Below are 19433 nucleotides of genomic sequence, written 5' to 3'. Positions count from 1 at the left end.
AGGCTGGACAGGAGAAATGGAGGGCAATTCAGTAAGAGATTAAAAGCATCTGTTTTGTTTATCCAGTGTCAACATTTAACTAAGCCATGATGACTCTCTGTAATATCTCACAGAGGTGGTTATCGAAAGCGGAAAATTAATAACCTAAAAAAAAAGTGGGCAACAATACGTGTGGATGTTCTGGGTTAGAGTTGTGAAAAAGTATTTTTTTTCTCAAGTCTATTAAATATATCTGTATTCCCCAGAACAGTGTATAATTGTGTCTCCATACCATGTAAATGTTACAAATGTCTCTAGCTCTCCACATGTTCAGAACTACAACTGGCTTATGCATAAGCATCATCTGTTCCTGTAATTAGGATAGTGGCTCTGAAGAGATGGAGGAGTGCTGAGTGTGTTCACAGTATTGACAGAAGAGCAGTTGGCTTCTTTCACAGCCAACCCCTGCTCTGTTTTGTGAAACACAGGATTCTGGATCTCTCTTATGGGTGTCCAGTGTTAAACACAGGATAGGGGAGTGTTGTGGTTTCACCCCAGTCAGCAGCCAAGAGCTACACAGCTGCTCACTCACTCTGCCACCAGGATTGGGAAGAGAATTGAAAAGGGTAAAAGCCAGAAAACTTGTGGGTTGAGATAAAGACGGCTTAATAGGGAAAACAAAAACCAGGCACACAAGCAAAGCAAAGCAAGGAATTAATTCACTGCTTCCCAAGGGCGGGTGGGTGTTCAGCCATCTCATGCGTAATGGTGACTTGGGAAGACAAATGGCATCGCTCTAAATGTCCCCTTTCCTCCTTCTTCCCCACACTTCAAGTATTGAGCATGGTGTCATGTGACATGGAATAGCCCTTAGGTCAGTTTGGGTCATCTGTCCGGGCTGTGTGTCCTCCCAACCTCCCATGCAGCCCCAGTTTCCTCACCAGGCTGGTGGTACAAAAAGCAGAAAAGGCCTTGGCTCTGTGTGAGCCCTGCAATAACAAAAGCATCTCTACAATTAATCAACCCTGCCTTCAGCACAAATCCAAAACACAGCCCTCTACTAGCCACTGTGAAGAAAATAATTTCTACCCCAACCAAAACCTGCACAGGGAGACGTTTTAGTAATTTAAAAAAAATGCCTTGCTAGCTAGCCTTAAGAACTTCTAAAAATTCATAGGTAAATGTTGTTAATAGTACATTAGTATTCTTACACTTCTTTTGGTATTTCAAGAATAGACCTCTTTAAAAAACATCAAGCAATTGATTTGTGTGTTTATATCCATTTACTAGCAGTCTATAACTGCTACTGCTTTAGGATAAATTACTGATTTTAGTATTGTCAACATTTGTTGGAGATACATAGTAATGAAGTCAAAAGTCTGCTGAAATCAGAAAAACGTATGCAGCAGCTAAACTTAAAGCCTGTCAAATGAAAGCGGAATAGTCCTCTTCATTTAGGCTAATTCCCTGCATATTGTGTGTCTATAAACTGGCCACTCGAGGGCACTTTTGTATTTGGTTCAGCTGCAGACTTCCTGAGTGGTTTGATAACACACTCATTCTTTAATGTCTTGAATCTTCTGCATCATAGCAGCCTGCATTTCATATTTAAATGGAAGCTTAGTATAGGCCTTTAAAGCTTCAACTTTGAATCCTTTTTAATAAAAGGCTGAATAATGACATGCATTACATCAGCGCTGGATTTTGGAAAAACTACAAGTAAGAGCAGGTGAAAACTTTATGAAGTACTTACACCCTAATGACCAATAGTGTTTGTGTGACTTACATAGCATCACAAACATGTCAGTACAAACTAAACTAAAGTAAAATCATTCTTAGTTTTTGTATGTTATGTTTTCTGATAACTTCATTTAGTTCTTGTTTAAAGCTTACTTTTTTTTACTTGGAATAGTAGTCGGGTCAACAGACTGCATCAGGACATTGGGCCAACTACTGTTTGTGTTGTTGCTTTTACACAAACTGTTAACTTAGCATGTATTTGGGTAGTGCCACCACTTAGTAACAACAGATAATACAGAAGTGTTTTAGGGAGGAAAATGGGGACGGGTAACACATTTAAATGTAAAAGGGGCTGGGAACTGGACTAATACTGTAAATTGCAGATTCTTTCTTTTCTCATCTTACATTTTTTATGCACTAAAGGGTTTCTCAATGAGCCCAGGTGAAACTGAAATCTTACAGTACTGTTGCATGCGTATGTAATTTCTTGCTCAGCAGTAAAGGTAGCAGATGCTTTAAAGAGAGTATTGAATTTGATTGTGCAGAATGGTTATTTTTGCTGTAACCTCTTTCTAAAAATGAGTCACAAAACACAAACAATGGAAGAAGATTCAAGAATTGCTAAAAAAAAAAAAGACTTCAAGTCTTCTGGTCTGAAATGCAATCAAAATCTTGTGGAGAAAGGTGAAAACTTCAGAGACAGCTCCTTTCCATCCTTCTTTGTTTTAGGCAATTCTGAGTTTCTTAATCAAAAGATGTAACTACTACTAAGTTAAAAGTTTAAATGATGTATTCATATGCTAGTTGTCATTCTGCAGTACATTGGTAATGCACACAATCACCCAACTTTATTGTTTTTCTGGCAGTATGTGTGATTAGTTACAGAGGTCACTATTTGATACTTTAAGGTGCCAATAATCAAAGATGTCTTTAGTTGACTGCTTTTCAGAGCATAGTGCAAACATGTTGTCAGAGTAGATCAATGTGTGCTTTTTCACTTGGATTCTGGAGTAGGGTAGAAAATTGCTTTTTGGATTTTCATGGAGAAATTTAGGTGGCTGTCAACCAGCATTGCCAGATCCTTTTCCCCCAGGGAAATTTTCCAGTCACTCATCTCCAAGAGTCCCAAGTGCAAGAGATGGAACCTCCTTGTGTTGAACCCTGTACTGTTGGCCTTGGGCCACTGATCCAGCCTGTCCAGATCTCTCTGTGGAGCCTTTCTGTCCTTCAGCAGATCAACATTCCTGCCCAGCTTGGTAACATCTGTAAACTGAATGATGGTTCACTCCATCCCCTCATCCAGATCCTGCAAAAGAAAGATATTAAACAGGACTGGCCCCACTACTAAACCCTGGGGAGCCCCACTAGTGTCTGGCCACTCTTTGGTTGTGACTCCATTCACCACTGCTCTCTGGGCCTGGCCACACAGCCCCTGTGTACCCAGAGAATAGTGCTCCTGTCTAAGCCATGAGCAGCAAGTTCCTCCAGGAGAATGCTCTGGAAAATGGTGTCAAAGTCTTTGCAAAATTCTAGGTAGACAATATTTACAGGTTTAGCTTTGTATAGCCACTCGGTTTCATTTGAGTTTTTCATTCAGCTTTCCTTATCTGGTGCAGCCTGGTAGATAACAAATTCAACATGATGCAGTGATGATAAAGCTGTTCAGCAGCACAACCTTGTACTGTTGCTTGCATTACGGAAACTTAATCTGTTCTTTACACATTGTAATGTGTTTTCTCTTAAAGATTAGCTCCAGTCATATGTCTTTTGTTCTCTGGCTTAGTTGAATATTTGCATGTGTGAAGTGTGCTTTCAAGTGCTCTTTTTTGCCTGAAGTGGTTGTAGTGATGCTGGCTGTCTTTAAAAATTATGCTTGAGCATTTCTCAACTTGTACATCCTGTTCCATATCCCAGGCTAGACAGCAACTGCTTTTCACTCTGTCTCACAGCTCTGTCTGACAGCTTGCATGACACTTCTTCATTAGTTCTGTGATTCCATTACTTGATTGGCAAAACTATAATAATTGCTTTCAGGCCTTCATCGAATTACCTTCTTCTAGGTTAGATAACCCTTTATCATATGAAGTTTATCATAAAAACTATTTATCATAAAAACTATTATGGGAGGATGGAAATTGACAAACACCTACAGTGCTGATTTTCCCCCTAACCCCCAAATGAAATTCTGTCTTCCATGTTCTGGCTGGCAAGTAGCTGCTTGCTGGTGTTACCTGCTGTTCACCTGTGAGTGCTATCAAGCTTAAATTCTCCTAAAATCTGAGTATACAAAAGAATGAAAAAACTCCAAACCGAAACCAAAAATCTCACTTGTTAGCAGCTTAAAAGATGATGATTCATTATCAGAATTTTACACATTTTTATCTAATTGAAAGCTCAGAAGCATGATGTTCGAGTACACAGTTCAGGGTATTGTGTAGTCACCTGATCATTTTTCCGGCATTATTTGGTTACAATGTGGTGCAGTCAGAATAAACAGGATCCCATGTTCCTATAGCAACAGAATGCTACTGTTTGTGAAACTGCATCATTGCAGCAGGTTTATCCATAACTCTGCTAATAACCCAAGGATTTTAAAGCAGTAAATTTAAAAATGAGAATTCTGTTTCATATTTCTGCAGGTAAAATTTGGTTTTAAAATTAACTTTATAAATATCTTTCCTGCAACTCTGCACCACCTTCCAGCATAGACATAGGTTTTTTTTGTAAAAATACTAAATATGTAAATTCTATTAATATTCCAGCTGTATAAGTAAAGAAAATGGTAGGATTTTCTGTAAGAAATATGGGGTATTTAGACATGACATATGATGGGGTTTTTTATCAGCTTTCAGTTTGTGCGAGCTTCTTTTTTTAAACTAAGTAAAAACATGTCATTTAAATTGCTTATTTTGGTCCAACATAATGACCTACTCTGTTATAGCTTAATTTCTTTCTAAATTTTCCTTCTAGATAATAGATGTGATACAAAATAGTGTAGAAGTGTCAGCTTTATAGCTCTGAAGATCTTCTACGTATTTAGAAAATTATTTCAGTTTTGTTTTTATAAGGGAAATAGAAAGATAATGTTTCCATTAAAATAATCAGCTATGCATAAAAAAATTGGATAGGAATATGTATGAAAATGCCTTTAGGGAAATCCTTTTTTTTTTGAGCAAGCTGTATTTGTTGCACATTTAAGTTACACCTTTTGGAGAATTCTGGAAGTCTAGTGGTGCTAATAGCAATTTTACATACCAATTCCTAGAAAAGAATGTCAGTTGTCTGAGATCCTTCAACCTGCTGCTAAGATGTGGCTTTATATTAACCCTAAGCTCTTTATGTACTTGGAGTGCTCTTAGAGAAGAGTTAATTAGAACTTTAATTAATGTATAACTTTCAGAGTTATTTTGCATTCCTCTTAATAAAAATATTCTGTTGCATTGAACAAGAACAAAGGCATTCTCTTCTCTCCCCCTCCTCTGGGACAGTCTGCCTTCATGCTTCAGGACATTAATATTTCAGTAGTTACAGTGGATAAAAATTGAACAATGGATGAAAGCTAATTATTTTTCTTAGGCCTTTGATATGATCTTATCCAGGTCCATTTTCTTGCATTCTCTCCTAGTGAATTTCATTATAAGTCACACTTTCCTACCTGAAACATTTTAAATGCTGTACTCAGGAAAAAAAAAAAAAAACCAACTTTGACTCCTCTTTATGTTTCTTCTATGTCGTGTAACCACTTCCATCAATATTATTTAAAAAAAAGGAATGGAAGTCATGTCTCTTAGCGGCCTCTACTGCCTCCCTTCCCAGCTGTTCTTGCTTATTTTCTTTCTCATTTCTTTCCTCTATTTTGTACAGATATCATCTGATGCTGCTCAGCCTTTGGCATCTTCTCCTTCTCTGCAAGCTGCTGCTGAGAAGAGCAAAGCAGAGGTATATTGATTTTGGGTGTAACTCTTATCAGGTTACTGCTTTGCACAAATGTTTACATGTCTATAGAGTAATTTCACTGAGGTAACTTGAGAGTTTGAATTGCTGTTAATCTTTCACACATTTGAAATACATCTCTCCTTTTTTCTTGGACTAGCTAAATGAAAAGACCCAGCAGAACTGCAAAGTATGTGTGCGGTTTTCAATTCTTGGTGTTTGTATGTCAAAATTCTGGTTCACTTCTGATTTACTGTCACAGAATTGTGGAAAACCTACTTAATTCTCAGCTAATAGGTATGAGTGATACTGTCCTGTCTCATCAGAAATAATTTCTGGTATCTTTTTTGGTATTACTTGCTTGTTTCAGGTTCTAAATTATCAGTATTGTTCCATCCATTTAGTTCATTCTCCTTGGAGATAAATGTAGAATTAATTTGACTCATACTGGTTTTAATATCTTTCTGGCTGGGATATGTGTGTGTGCTAACACATTTACTGTTTAGATGGGTCTTTGAGAAGCATAACACACAAGCAAGTTGTAGATAAGGCATCATTTATATCAACTTTCAGTAAATGTCATAATTTGCAACAATAATAAAATGCATATTTAGAATGTGAATATCCAGTGTTGGTTTCTTTTAGATACTTCACTCTAAATTGAGACTATACAATATATGAAATAATTTATGATGTGAACATAAATCAAGCTTTTTCCTTCTAAATACAAAAAAATTGGACAGAAGTTATAAATTATTTTAGTTCAGCTATATTTAAACATTAATTAAAATTTAAATGTCAGTGTCATGGACTAAGATCACAAGCCTTGTTCAATTTGTCATGTGTTTTAAGTTGTACGAGGAGTTGCAGCAGCCACTAGGAATGAAGCTTGCCTTTACTTTCTTATCTATCTCTCTTGGTGCATTCACACTTGAAAGTTCTTCTGTGTAACTAGAATGCCATGTTATTAGAAATGAAACTTGGAAAAAAATTAATAATCTTTGCTTACAATTTAAGACCAGTATAAAGTCAATTTAATTTTATTATCTTCATAGTGCTTTTTGACTGTTTTTGCAAGTAATGAAGCACTTGAGTTGAAGCTCTGGCATGATCAATGCAACATCTGAGAAATGTTTTTATTTAGTCTGAATTCATTTTTATCTAATGGAGCTGAGGCAGAAAGCTTGAATATTGAAATCAGGAAGTGTGAAGATGAAGGACTTGTGGCTTTTCAAGTCCACAGTGAAAATGAATGAAGATAAAGTTGCTGAGAATCAAGACTCTTTCTGTAGACTCTGTGAGGTGTGGAGGACAGTTTATTTTAAGTCTTAATATATTCACTATTAAGTTTTTAGAGATTTGTTAAGGGCAACAAGAAGCATATATTTATATTTGGTCACCTTTACAGAGTGTTTGCCATATGATACTAGCTGCAAACCCTCCTTGTTCTTGAATCCTTGAAAAAGAAATGTTTCCAGATACTTTTTACTCCAGAAGTGAGGTTTCTTTGACAAAACATACTTTAAAAGTATATTGAAGTCAAACTGGAAATCAGAACATACTGAAAAACTGCAAAAACTTTACCTCTGCTTTCCCTTAAATATATTTAAGGAAATTTAAGGTACTGTGATTGAAAAGTAAGAGTACTTGCATGACACTTCAAACAACCTTTCCTGGGAGGAGAGGAATCAAATCATAGAATTGTAGAGTCATAGAATGGTTTGAGTTGGAAGGGCCCTTAAAGATCATCAAGTTCCAGCCCCCTGCTATGAACAAGTTGCTCAAAACCCCATCCAACCTGGACTTGAACACTTTCAGGGATAGGGGATCCACAGCCTCCCTGGGCAATCTGTTCCAGTCCCTCACCATCCTCACAGCAAAAAATTTCTTCCTAGTGTGTAATCTAAACCTGCTCTCTTTCAGTTTAAAGCCATTCCCCCTTCTCCTGTCACTGTCCTGCTGGAGTCCTTACCCATTGTTCCTGAAGCTCCCTTGAGGTACTACTATAGGAAGACTGCTGTGAAGTGTCCCAGAGTCTTCTTTCTTCTCCAGACTCAGACAACCCCAATTTTCTCAGCCTGTTTTCAGAGACAGATGCTCCAGCCCCCAGTCATTTTTGGGCCCTTCTCTGGGCTGCAGTGGGTCCATGTCCTTCTGATGCTGGGGGCCCCAACTGCAGAGGAAGGGTGTGTGAGAGCAGAGCAGAGGAGGAGAATCATGTCCCTTGACCTGCTGGTCACACTTCCTTTGATGCAGTTGTCTTCAAGAGATTGCATTTATTTAAATTATTCAGCTTGAGAAGGTTGGAGCGGGATGTGGGTACAGAAAAGGGAAGACTTCAAAAAGTTGTTGCTCTGGCAGTGTAATTTGTGTGTATACCAGAATGCAGGTTGGTACTAGGGTCAGTGAAACAGTAGTGGAAGAAAGGCTGAGCTTCATTGAAAGGCATGGCTATGCATTTGTAATCCTAGTTCAGTAAGACTGCAAGCCTCAGGTTATTATGTGACCTCAAAATAAAATACTGCTCTGTATTTGTCCCAGTCATACAGACATTTCTTGAACACCTTGCATTATCACAGGTGAGATACAGCATTGACAAGGCCTCTCGTTTGGACCACTGTGTTCACTTTTGTGTTCTTTTATTCAGTGAAATCTAAGCTGGTCTCTGTTTCTTTTCATCAAAACAGATGTCCCAAATTTCCTTATTGGGGTTTCATGACTGTGGTCATTGCTTTCTGTTGCTTGTATGCAGGTGCTTGGTGTGATAGTCTGATTTGCCAGGAACTGAGTGTTCAGGTTAATGCCTGGTGAAATAATTCACATGGGTTAGTTGGGACTTGAGTAGCCCAAATCAATGTGGTAAATATGGTGAAAGGTTTGAAAATGAATTACTGGAAGTTTTGAAGAATGTGTTACTTGTATCCCTCTGTGTCCAGTCACCTCCAAAAAATAACCACAAACAAACAAAACCCCCAAAACAACAAAAAACCCAAACCTTCATCTGAGTGTTAGAACTATATTAAGTGAATAGCGTGCTATAAAAATTTTTAAATTGGATGTACTGGATATTAAAAAAAAAAATACAAATCTCACAAATATTCCTTACTGTCACAAACTATTAACTGTTTTATTTTTAATACTGGAGCTGCATGGACAGATCTAGCCTCTCAACCTTCTGCCTAATATTGGGAAACTTGTAAACAGTAGCTTTTTCCGAAACAAGGCTGTTTTGAAGCTTTGAACAAACAGGTGCAAGTCTAATGGCCAAAAGAACATTTAGGAGCTACAGTTTCATCCATTTAGTGTTGAAATATACTCACTAGTACTACTCTGTAGGTGTACCAGGTAAATGCAGGCAGACTAACACTTTGTCAAAGCAATTGCTAACCTAGCAAGTCTGAATCTTCTTCATGTTATTCCTTAAGGCATATTTTATGCTTTGCTTCAGCCAGATGGGTCAGTAATTTTGGCACATTCATTCATCAAAAACTGAAGTGAAGAAGTATCTGTAATGTTATTATGATGCATTCAAAGTAAAGGGATCTTTATATTTTCACTTTCTGGAACAATATAATGTCTCATGACTCAGCTGGCCTGTCATATGGCCCAAGGCAACTTTTTTACATTCAGGAGTGTTTTTTAGGACTACTAGATTGGCTTTTAAAAATTAGTACCTTTCTGCAGAAAGCAGAATGCAATTTACCTTAATCTAGTTCTTTGGTCAAAGCAGCTGACATCCACCCTCAATGACAGAGGCTATCAGAATTAACAGAGATACTTATACTTGCAGATTATTTTTTCTCTTCAGCTCTGCTTAGCTTAGGAGAATCAATACTGGTTCTTTTTTCCTTCTGCTTATTAAGCAGAAAAGCAGATGAGCAGGTAAAAAAGTGAATTTCTTGAATTTAATCTAAAAGTCACAATATTTTTAATATTACTATTTTAGCAAAATTAGTCACTTCTGGAAGGAGAGCAGATAAAAGCATAAACTATGATTTAAAAGGGAGTAACTGAAGATCTTTGTTTATAGTCTGTGTGACTGTAGACATTCAAGATGTTTGCAAATTGGGTGCTAGCAAAATGCTTTTTCTTTTTGCAGAAGGAAAAAGAAAAAAAGAAAGAAGAGAAAAAGAGAGAGAAAGAATCAGAAAAACCATCAAAACAGTTAACAGCTGAAAAGGTAAGAAAAGTTTCTTTTTTTCCACTTAATTAAAAATGGCACATAGTATTAGATACGTTCAGAGATTTGGGGAAAAAATCAATGTGTATGTGTATATGAGTTGTGATCTGGTTAATCCACATGAATTGTTTGCTTGTGCTGTTGCTTGCATACAAAGGTTGGTTGGCCATGTGATGAGGAATGTGTTCAGGGGAAGACGGAAATGGGTTAAGCTTTGTTGAAGTTTAGGCTCAGACCATAAATCTAATGAAGATTTTTAAGATCACAGGATAGTCCTGAGTTAGGAGGGACTCACAAGGATCATCAAGTGCATCTATTAAATGCACAGCCTGTATGGGGATTGACCCCCCCAACCTTGGTGTTGGTGGCACCATGCTCTGACCAGCTGAGCTAAAACCTCAGGGTCATGGACCACTGCTATTCTTGCACAGAAAATGTCAGTTTTATTGAGTCCTCTATAATCATCTAATACTCTCTTTGATAAATTAATATATTTTAAACACAAATGTAAAATCTGTAGAATTTAATTAGTAATTTTAAGTAACTTAAAAATTTCCGACTAAGATCATGTCAACAAAACATGACAAGCAAACAACTTAAGGTGCTTCTTTCCACAGCCAGGGTAAAGCATAATGAGCAGCCTTAGCAGTGTAGGTACAATTAAAATTTCATGTGTGGTTCTGCAGAGTTAATATTAAACAAAAACTAAATAAGTAATTTTAGTATTAAATATATTAATCTCTTTTAATAGAAATATTGTCTTTCTGATCTTGTGAATCCATTAATATGTTGAGGTCTGTAGTGTAGTCTGAAGAATGCCTTGGAGTCTCCATCTGTCAGTTTATTCCCCCATATTGCTGTGTTACAATTATGAAAAATGTTGTGTGTTCACAGACTATGATTGCAGATGTATTTCTAATTCAGTTTTCAAATAGAGTATTTTTTCATTTTACATAATAAAACAAGATACAAAAAAATATATACATACTTGGAGGGGGAAAAAAAGCCCCTCCCCAATAGGAATATCATTTTTCTTAAATTAGAAAGCAAGTTTAGAATGAGTTAGTGCAGAAGCAGGTTTTCTTATGACAATTCCTGCTGCTTCACTGAGCTATTGTTATTGATATGGTACAAGGTTAAAGAAAAATTACGGATGGGAATGAAAATATTAGAATTGTTGATTACTGAAGCTTTACGGGGGTGTCCAGCCAAGTTAAATGTTTTATTTTGGTCCTTATAATAATATACTTTAGTTATAAAGGCTAAAAACATTGCTGTGGTTTGGAAAATTATCTTTCTAGAGCCCAGAAATCTACTTTTGGTCTGGGAGAGAGGGTCTCACTTTGTAAGGATGCGTGAACTTTGTTATGTGGCTGGAAGTATTTGGTTAAGTGAGGGGAAGTGACAACAGAGCATAGTTACAGCTGAGGGATTATCCTACCACTTCAAATAAAAATCCAATTCTAATGCCACTGATTAGATTTACATTTGAAAAGTCATTAGATTATCAGTTAATGATTAGACAAATAAAAAGAAGTATTTTGATTTTAAAGGCTTGTACTACAAAATGTGGAATTTGGTAAATATATCTGTATTAGATAATTGTGCTGTTGTAACAGCTGCAAAATGTTTGAAGCACTGCAGCATATTTTATTTCATTATTAATGTGTCAGTGTTGACTGCTCAAATGGAACTCATCTCTGTGTCATCTTTTTAATTTAAAACATTCTTCAAGCGTGAGCTTTTAAAGGATCATTCATTCAAAATAACCTGCTTTCACACTGTAAATTTTATATATCTTAAAAGTCTAGTTGCTTTCTGTAATCCAAATGAAGGAGAGCTGTAGCATATGTTTATTTCTGCTGGACAGTGTTGGTGAGGTAGAAAACAAAGATTTTCTTTTCATACATGGAATAATACATTACTGCTTTTGCAGTGTGTTTCTGCTTTAGGGAGCTGATAAACATTAGTATCTCAGTAATAATGATACACTTCACATCCAGGTAGAGACTGGCTGTAGGATGTTTTAAATATTGCCTCCTGAATCAGCAGGGGAGTGCAGGCATCTTGACCGTAGTATTTATCATGTTTTCAGCAAACACATCAAGCAGTAGATGATTATTTTTCACAGTTCCTGGAGGAGGAAACAATATGAGAAGTCTGCACACTTCATATTAAAAGTCACAGGTTGCCTTTAGTACAGGCATGGTTGATATCCAGTCTAGTTGTTCCAGGCTTGGGAAGTTAATTAAAAATATGTGAGCAAGCAGTTTGCAGTTCTGTCACAATTTTGAGACTTCTTTTAGATTAAGGTAATTCAAGCAGTGTTTTAACTATCCTATAGAAGAATCAATAAAGATGGAAAACATTAGAGGTCTTAAATTGGTAAAAAGAATTCATCTTTTTACTAGAGAAAACTTCAGATCTATTCTCAAGTGTCATGTACTCCTATAAGTCTTCAGTTCCTAATGACTTCGATTTTGTCTTTTGTTGAGATTAAATTTCTTAGCTCTTAAAACAAGAATATGCATCCTAAAAATTTAAAATGTTCACATTCAATTCTCATGTTATCTCTGCTTCATAGAGTTAATTTGCTCCTACATCCATTTAAGTCTTTCTCTTGTCCCTAACTAGATCCTTAGCCTTTAGCAAGCTAAATGTCTAGCATGATTTCTTTTGCATTTTCAAATATTACTGAAAGATTCTAGCATTGATGTAGTAAGCTTGTGATCTTAATATTACATTACTGTGTCAGGCAATTATGGCATAAAAGATACTTTGTTGATTATCATGCTTTGATAAACAAAGACCATAATCTTTTAACTTATTTAATAATAATGAGTTTTCTTACTGAAATTGCTTTTCAGTAAAGAATCATCATGTGCTTGAAGTGGGTTTCTGGGGAAATATTTTTTTTGTCTCTCACATTGGAGAGTTCAGACACAGTGTAGAATTTCCTCAAGATCAGAGAGACCTACTGGAGAATAGTGAGTAGCAAGGATACTTGCTTGACTCTGTTTTTGTGGGCTGTTCATTTTGCTGAGATTACTGGGTAATTTGTAATATAACAAGATCTTACTATGTCAGCTAGTGGTTGAGTCTAGTCCTGTGATTAGCATTTTATTACAAGCAGCCAACAATAAGATGTTCCACATCAGATCTGCAAAACTCTTAATAAAACACATGACATTGCCAAGCTACTGGCAGCTGTAAGGATTTTTTCAGTCTAACTGAAGAAAGTTAAGAAACTTGCATAAGTTACCCAGGGTCTTTCCTCCCTCTCTATGCTCTTTCCATAATTGCAGATCTCAAGTTTCCTTATGCTTCTGCCTAAAAAAACCTTATCCTTACAGTTACTTTGAAGAAACAGGGAAAATACTGCAAGAAAACTGCTGTAACAGTTATTATGTAATTTTTCATGACATGAAAACTGGGGCCAGGTAATTTAAAGCTGAATGTTCACTCAAAGCCCAGCTTGTTTGCAAACACAGAAGTGCAGATTTTAGCAATATTAAAAATGTGTTGAATTGCAGGAATAAATAATCAAACTGAGCTAATTGAGTGCTTCTTAATGTTTCCTATGGGCCAACAGCAGGATAATAGCATAAGACAGACTGCCATGTATGAAAGCAAGTTTTACATGTTCTGTAGAGGCAGTTAAGATTAAGAGATTTTAAATTGACTAAAAAAGTAAGTCTTATGTTGCAAGAGTGCAATTTCTTAGAGGGGAGGGGAAGAAAGTCTGTAGTTTGGCCACCAATCTTACATATTTTGTTGGTAGTTACAGAAGAAAAGCTTTAATTTGTAGACAGGAAAAAACAGCTAGACTTTCACTAGCCAATTCTAAACTTCATCATCCTGCCTGCCCTTTCATCAGCTGCTGAAGAGCTTTCCCTGCTTATTAATTGCTCCTCTGCACAGCTGAAGGTAGTGAAATTTCATAAATCAGCCATGATTTTCTTTTTCTTTTTTTTTTTCCCTTTCTTTTCTGCTTAAATTGACTGAACAAGTTCTCTGTTCAGGAACAGAGTAAACCTCTGAACTCCTTTTTTATTTCTAGCATGAGTAGAATTTTAGTTCATCCTTGAGTAATTGGATGTGTTCAATTTAGAATTCTTTGGTGATTTAAAAAAGAATACATAGCATAAGTATTGTACTTGTGCATGAGAGAGCTCTCAAAGCCTTGTACGAGTTTTCTGAAACAAAATTTAAGCTGTGTAGATAGTTTAGGTAAAGTTTCTTCTTGGAACACAGAGGAGCACTTTAGGTAAGCTCCTTGCTGTTCTTCCTGCAGCAGGTTGGAGCAGGCTCAGTGTGCGCTCCATCTGCCTTGTACCTGCTTTCCACTGAAGGGAAGCACAGAGAAGGGGGAAATGAGGTTCCACTGAAAGGAAGCACAGAAAAGGGGGAGATGAGGTTCCGCTGAAAGGAAGCAAAAAGGGGAGATGAGGTTCCACTGAAAGGAAGCAAAAAGGGGGAGATGAGGTGCATTTAGGTCCTTCAGGCTGAGCAATCAGGAGTGTGCTGGGCTAGTGTGTGATGTGGGGAGACTGTGTGCTCCAAGGATAAAAACAGCAGCAGAGTAAACTGAGGAATTTTGTTCACAAGCCATCAAAGAATATAAGGAATATTTCATTTAGTAAAGGCATTTGCTTTGCACTACTTAGAACAGAGAAGCTGGAACGAGCTGTATGAATGACTTCTTGAATTTCTGAGTGACCAGAACTGTTTAGTTTTCCAAGACATATCTGTTTATGTGCTTCCGCAGTACAAATTCAAATAAAAAAGGCATCATTAGGTATGATGCTGTAAGGCTCTGGAGTGCTCCCAGAGTAAAGAAGAAGAAAATTGGTGTGCCTATATGTTCAGATTTTTGTGGGGTTCAACTTTTTATGAAATCTATTTTTTAAATAAAGAAAACATGGTATGCAACAGTGTAACAACCCAGAATTAAGCCAGAAGTTATTTGGAAAGCTGTCCATAGAAAACTTGGTAAGTATTTCTAATACCCAGAATTAGAAAGTTCAGCTAAGTCCATGACACTGAATGCTTTGGAAGTGTTTGGGTTCAGCGCTGTGTAGCTTTCTCTGCTGTTTAGTTTAGAGCTTTCACAGGAGTTGAGTACTGTCATGAAAATATTGTGATGTTTTCTCTGTAAAATACTGCATGTTGGGGACCATCTGAGGTATGGAAGTAAACCCCTTTAGGACAGTACTGGGACAGTAAAGTTAAATGGTTAGGGTATAAAGAACTATATAAAGAACTATAAACTACTTTTTTTTTCTCACTAAATACTTGTGCATTTGCAAACTCAACACTCAAAGATTTTTGATTAATATCAACACTCAAATTTAAAGATTTTTTTCATTCTGCTGAACATACCTGGATGATTAATGGTTCTGAAGGACTGCAGCAGTTACACTTGATTAACTGAAGTTCAAAATGACACTGTGAGTTAGTTTGTTTTATTATATTGCATTTTGAATTTGAAACTGGCTCTTGTTTTTGTATAAAGTTATTTCAAGTGACAGGAATGGGTCAGTTGGAGGTTATTTTTCAATGGTAGTATATCAAATGCTGTTTTTCTTCCCCAAAATGAAGACTAAATTGGCAGATTAAACTTGGCAGTAACAGTGAGCTGCTGCCTCTCAGTCAGCTGGTACCAGGCAGCACCAGATGGCCTTTATTAGAGGTACAGACATTGGTTTATTTGCCTTTAAAATGTACTGGAGAGCCCCTCAAAAGTGAGGGCAGGTCGCACTAGTGGCTTTTCCCCTTCCTATAGGAAAAGCAATGTCAAATACTCACTAACCAAATAGGAAGAGCTTAACATAGCTTATTAGGATGGTGTGTTTGTTTTCCCCCAAAGACAGCCTAAAACTCCCACAAAAATCAACCTGCTTGGACTATTGAAGCAAAAGAAACTATTACTCCCTCTTATTTCTCTGGGATGTAATTTTCTTATAAAAAATATTACAAGTTATCATCCTAATAATTTTGTACAAGTAGAAATGAGTTAGAGGAAATAGTGCTGTAGTGTTCTTCACTTCTTTAAAACTGAGTAGCACTGTAAGAATGCATGGAAGAAATGAAAGCCTGCAGAACAGTTAGTGTCCACCTAAATACCAGTTAGGTGAAAGTGATCTCTTTAAGTGTTTACTTTTAACTTGTAAGCATAAATGGATTCACAAATATTGACCTGAATGATAATTTAAATACAGAATCCTGTTAAAAATAGTCTAAATGTTTTTTGTTTTGATAGACTGTATTGTTGATAATTTGCTAAATCACTTGAACAGTTGATAATAACATTTCCCTAGACAACTTAACATTATTTGCCTGAGTGATTTATTTTTGAAATATCTTTTCTTTCTGATTGTTATATAAAATGAAATATTACTTTAAACTGTAATCAAAAAATCATGTATATCATGGGAACAGAAAAATAAAAACCTGTTTTGTTCTTTGATTGAATACATAGTCTTATTTATGCTCTTAGTCCTTGTTTTCATAAATTCAGACTAAGCAGATAAGAATTAAAGCTCAGGATTTAGGATATGTGATAAGAGACAGGGCAACCTGTTTCCCTGCCTCCTGCCCCCACAATGAGTGAAGAGTTTAAGGCTTCTCAGTCTGCATTTTACAGCCTGTGGAATTCTCCCAGCCTGGTTTTACATTTCTAATCATACCTTCTCAGTCTTCCAGAAGAGATCAGATTATTTTGGGTTCTTTGGTTGTTTTGAATGCTAATCTGGAGGAAAGCAAATCAAATTAGATTCTTCCCAAAACGGTGCTATTCATTTCTTTTGCAAGTAACAAAGGACTTCTTCTGTTTGAGGATTGCCATGAAAAATAGTCTTACTTAATGGAATTAATCTGTCATGGCTCTTATTACGTATTTGCAGTTGTAGACAAAGAAATTAAGAAACAGATATTGCAGGTAGAAGCAATGAAAGAAACCCCGTTTTTGTCAGGAAAAAAAAGGAAGTTTTTATCTTTCAGATGTTGGAAAAGGAGTCAGCGTTCAGGAAGCATATCACTTTTTTTTCTTCAGCCATGTGTGTGTTTACTGTATCAGCTTGATCCTCTCTACTCTGGTCTTGCAGCAGAACAGTATTTTAATGCAATTTTAAAAAATTCTATGCAAGAAGAATCTGACAACAATTAAAAAAAAAAAAAGAGAAAACCTTGAAAAATTTGGTTAAATTGTTTTTGTTTAACTTGCCAAACTGTTTTTACCAGAAAGCTGGTTTAAGTTTGCTTAGTTTTAATTGATCCTCTGTTACACTTTTGATCCATGCCGGTTCAAAACAGAATACTGCCTTGGGTTTCAGTTGTTAATATTTATTAACAGATGGCATTTTTAGCTTGTGATAAGCTTCATCATTTCTCCTGGTGACTTTGAGACAATTAAGACAACATTACATCTGCTTATTTGTATATTGAACAAAATTAAATGGACACATTTAAACAAGCATGTCCTAAATCAGCCTTACTTATGGGTGTGTGCTGTCTTTAGGAAAAAGAAGTTCTGAGACATTTGAGACCACAGGACCATGCGTGATTAAAACTGCAAATATACAATCTCATGTAAAAAGTTATATGAAAATTACAGTACTGTTAGGAGATTGTGTACAGTCAGTCAAATGTGCAGGAACAAAATGGATGCACTTAGCTAAGTGGTACTGATACATGGAACTGAATGTAAAGGAGGATAAGGATTAGATAAGATGAAGCTGATAAGAGGGAAAAGACTTTAAATTATGTTAAATTATGTCGCTCAAAATAATAATCTTATCTTGTTTTGAATAATAGCCTTCCTTTGTTTTCCTAAAATAATGCAAGTACTGGAGCATGGTTAAAGCCATCAAGTGCTTTTGTGTGTACTGTTTCATTTCAACATGCTTAAGCTAGAACGTGCTTAATCTCACTCCAGCGTGTGACCATCAAGATAGGGCAACGGCGTAGTGGGAAATCCTGTCAGAAGGGCAAATCTCACTGAAGAGTAAAGTCACTGGCATGTTTTTCATAAAAAATTATTTTAGATGTCACTGGCAATCTGGCAATATAAAATCTCCAACATGAGCTTAAGTTTTAAATGGATGATGATGTTGCTAAGATGCCATAAGATGTTTCAGCAATGTTCCAGTGCCATGCAACAACTTTGTGTGTCTTCCAGCTTAAATTTGCAGTTATCCTAGGTATTGATTGTGTGCCTTTTTTGCTAAAAAGAATATTTCTTTGGACCATTGAATTTATCACATTTTGATAGTTGCTTTTGGCGCTAGAAGAGTTGTGTGGAACCTTTTATGACTCTGGCATTCATAGTGTTGCATAATTATATCTTCACCAAGTTAACTCAAAGGTAAATAGTGCTGTAGCTGTGGTAGAGGTAGAAGCAGGGTCTTTCAACACAATTTGAAGAAGTTGACAAATTTCTCACACTAATTTTGCCAGATGAAAAGTTACCAGTTGCCTGGTTGTTCAAATAACTGGCAGCTCTTTAATGCTAAATTGCTTACATGTATCAGTCAGAAATGTTAACCCATCTGCAGTGAATTGCCTCTTGGCTCTGTCAAAAAAAGAATTGGAACTGGATGAGCTTGTGTTTCAGTTTTACTGGAAATTTTTCTTTCATGAAATCGGTACCTTAAGTTAGAAGAAAATGGGGCAGTTCTGAGGTTATCCCCAGGCATTCCACTATACTGTTGTAAAATAAATCTGTCCTGCCTCTCTGCTCAGCAAGTATTGTCTCTCTACTTGAGAATATTGTACTTCATGTCAGAGTAAGGTACTGCAGGCTTGTGTGCTAGGCAGAAAGTGTATATTACACAGAGTAGTAACACGGGTGACTTCTGTTCAAGAGAAAATACAGATTTTTTGACTTACCTATTTCACCCTCAGTTTACACTGTAAGTAGATATCAGTGTTTCTTTTTCTTTGGTTCAGAAGTGGATTATTTTTGTTTAAATGAAACAGGTTGGGCTGAATCCTAGCATAAATGTAGAAATGGATGATGGAGCAAACAAATCTGAGGCCTTGTAATATCACTCTGAAGGGCCAGTTTAAAAACTTGGGCGTCTTTGAAGCTGTGAAGATCAAAGCTGTAAAAGGCTTTTACATTTTGTAAGGATGATTTAAATGTGCCATTTCAGAATATACAGAAATGTCATATAGGTTCACATTTATTTAAAAAGGAGAATTAGAAGCAGGAAAAAGCTTGACTTATTTCCAGTTGAGATGGAGGCTGCAGTGTTTATTGATAGTTCATGTTAAAGATTATGATGGTATGGAGAATGAAGACAAAGAAAATGGTGCTTGCCCAAGTAAAGAGAAATCCATTTTGGTATTGTATATGATCAGTTAAAATTACTTAGCTTTTAAAGTAATTGTTTCAAAGTGATTAACTTTGAAATGAGAGCAGAATTGAGGAAAAATACCCTGACTGCCAGAAGAAATTCATGTAGCTAATGATGCATAAGTATTTATTAAACATTTCTCCCTCTCACTAAGTTCTGCATTTGTGAAACACAATTATGTATATGTACATGAGGATGATAAAGTACTCGTCAGCTCTCTCCTAATTTCTCTAGTAGTTCAT

General features: G+C 36.3%; 1 protein-coding gene across 4 annotated transcripts in view; it reads left to right on the top strand.

The window, feature by feature from the left end:
• The window catches only part of SMAP1 (small ArfGAP 1), a 91567-nt gene that overhangs the window by 37512 nt on the left and 34622 nt on the right, over window positions 1-19433 (top strand). For 2 of the 4 annotated variants that reach the window (XM_058801336.1, XM_058801335.1), the window contains exons 5-6: window positions 5584-5658; window positions 9752-9832. In XM_058801336.1, the coding sequence (XP_058657319.1) occupies window positions 5584-5658; window positions 9752-9832 (156 nt within the window). The remainder of the gene's footprint in view (window positions 1-5583; window positions 5659-9751; window positions 9833-19433) is intronic. The other 2 variants (XM_058801338.1, XM_058801337.1) reach the window with 1 other exon arrangement.

This window comes from Ammospiza caudacuta, chromosome 3 (genome assembly GCF_027887145.1).
Source record: "Ammospiza caudacuta isolate bAmmCau1 chromosome 3, bAmmCau1.pri, whole genome shotgun sequence".
In the NCBI taxonomy this organism is placed as follows: domain Eukaryota; kingdom Metazoa; phylum Chordata; class Aves; order Passeriformes; family Passerellidae; genus Ammospiza; species Ammospiza caudacuta.
This window is presented reverse-complemented; position numbering and strand designations above follow the sequence as displayed.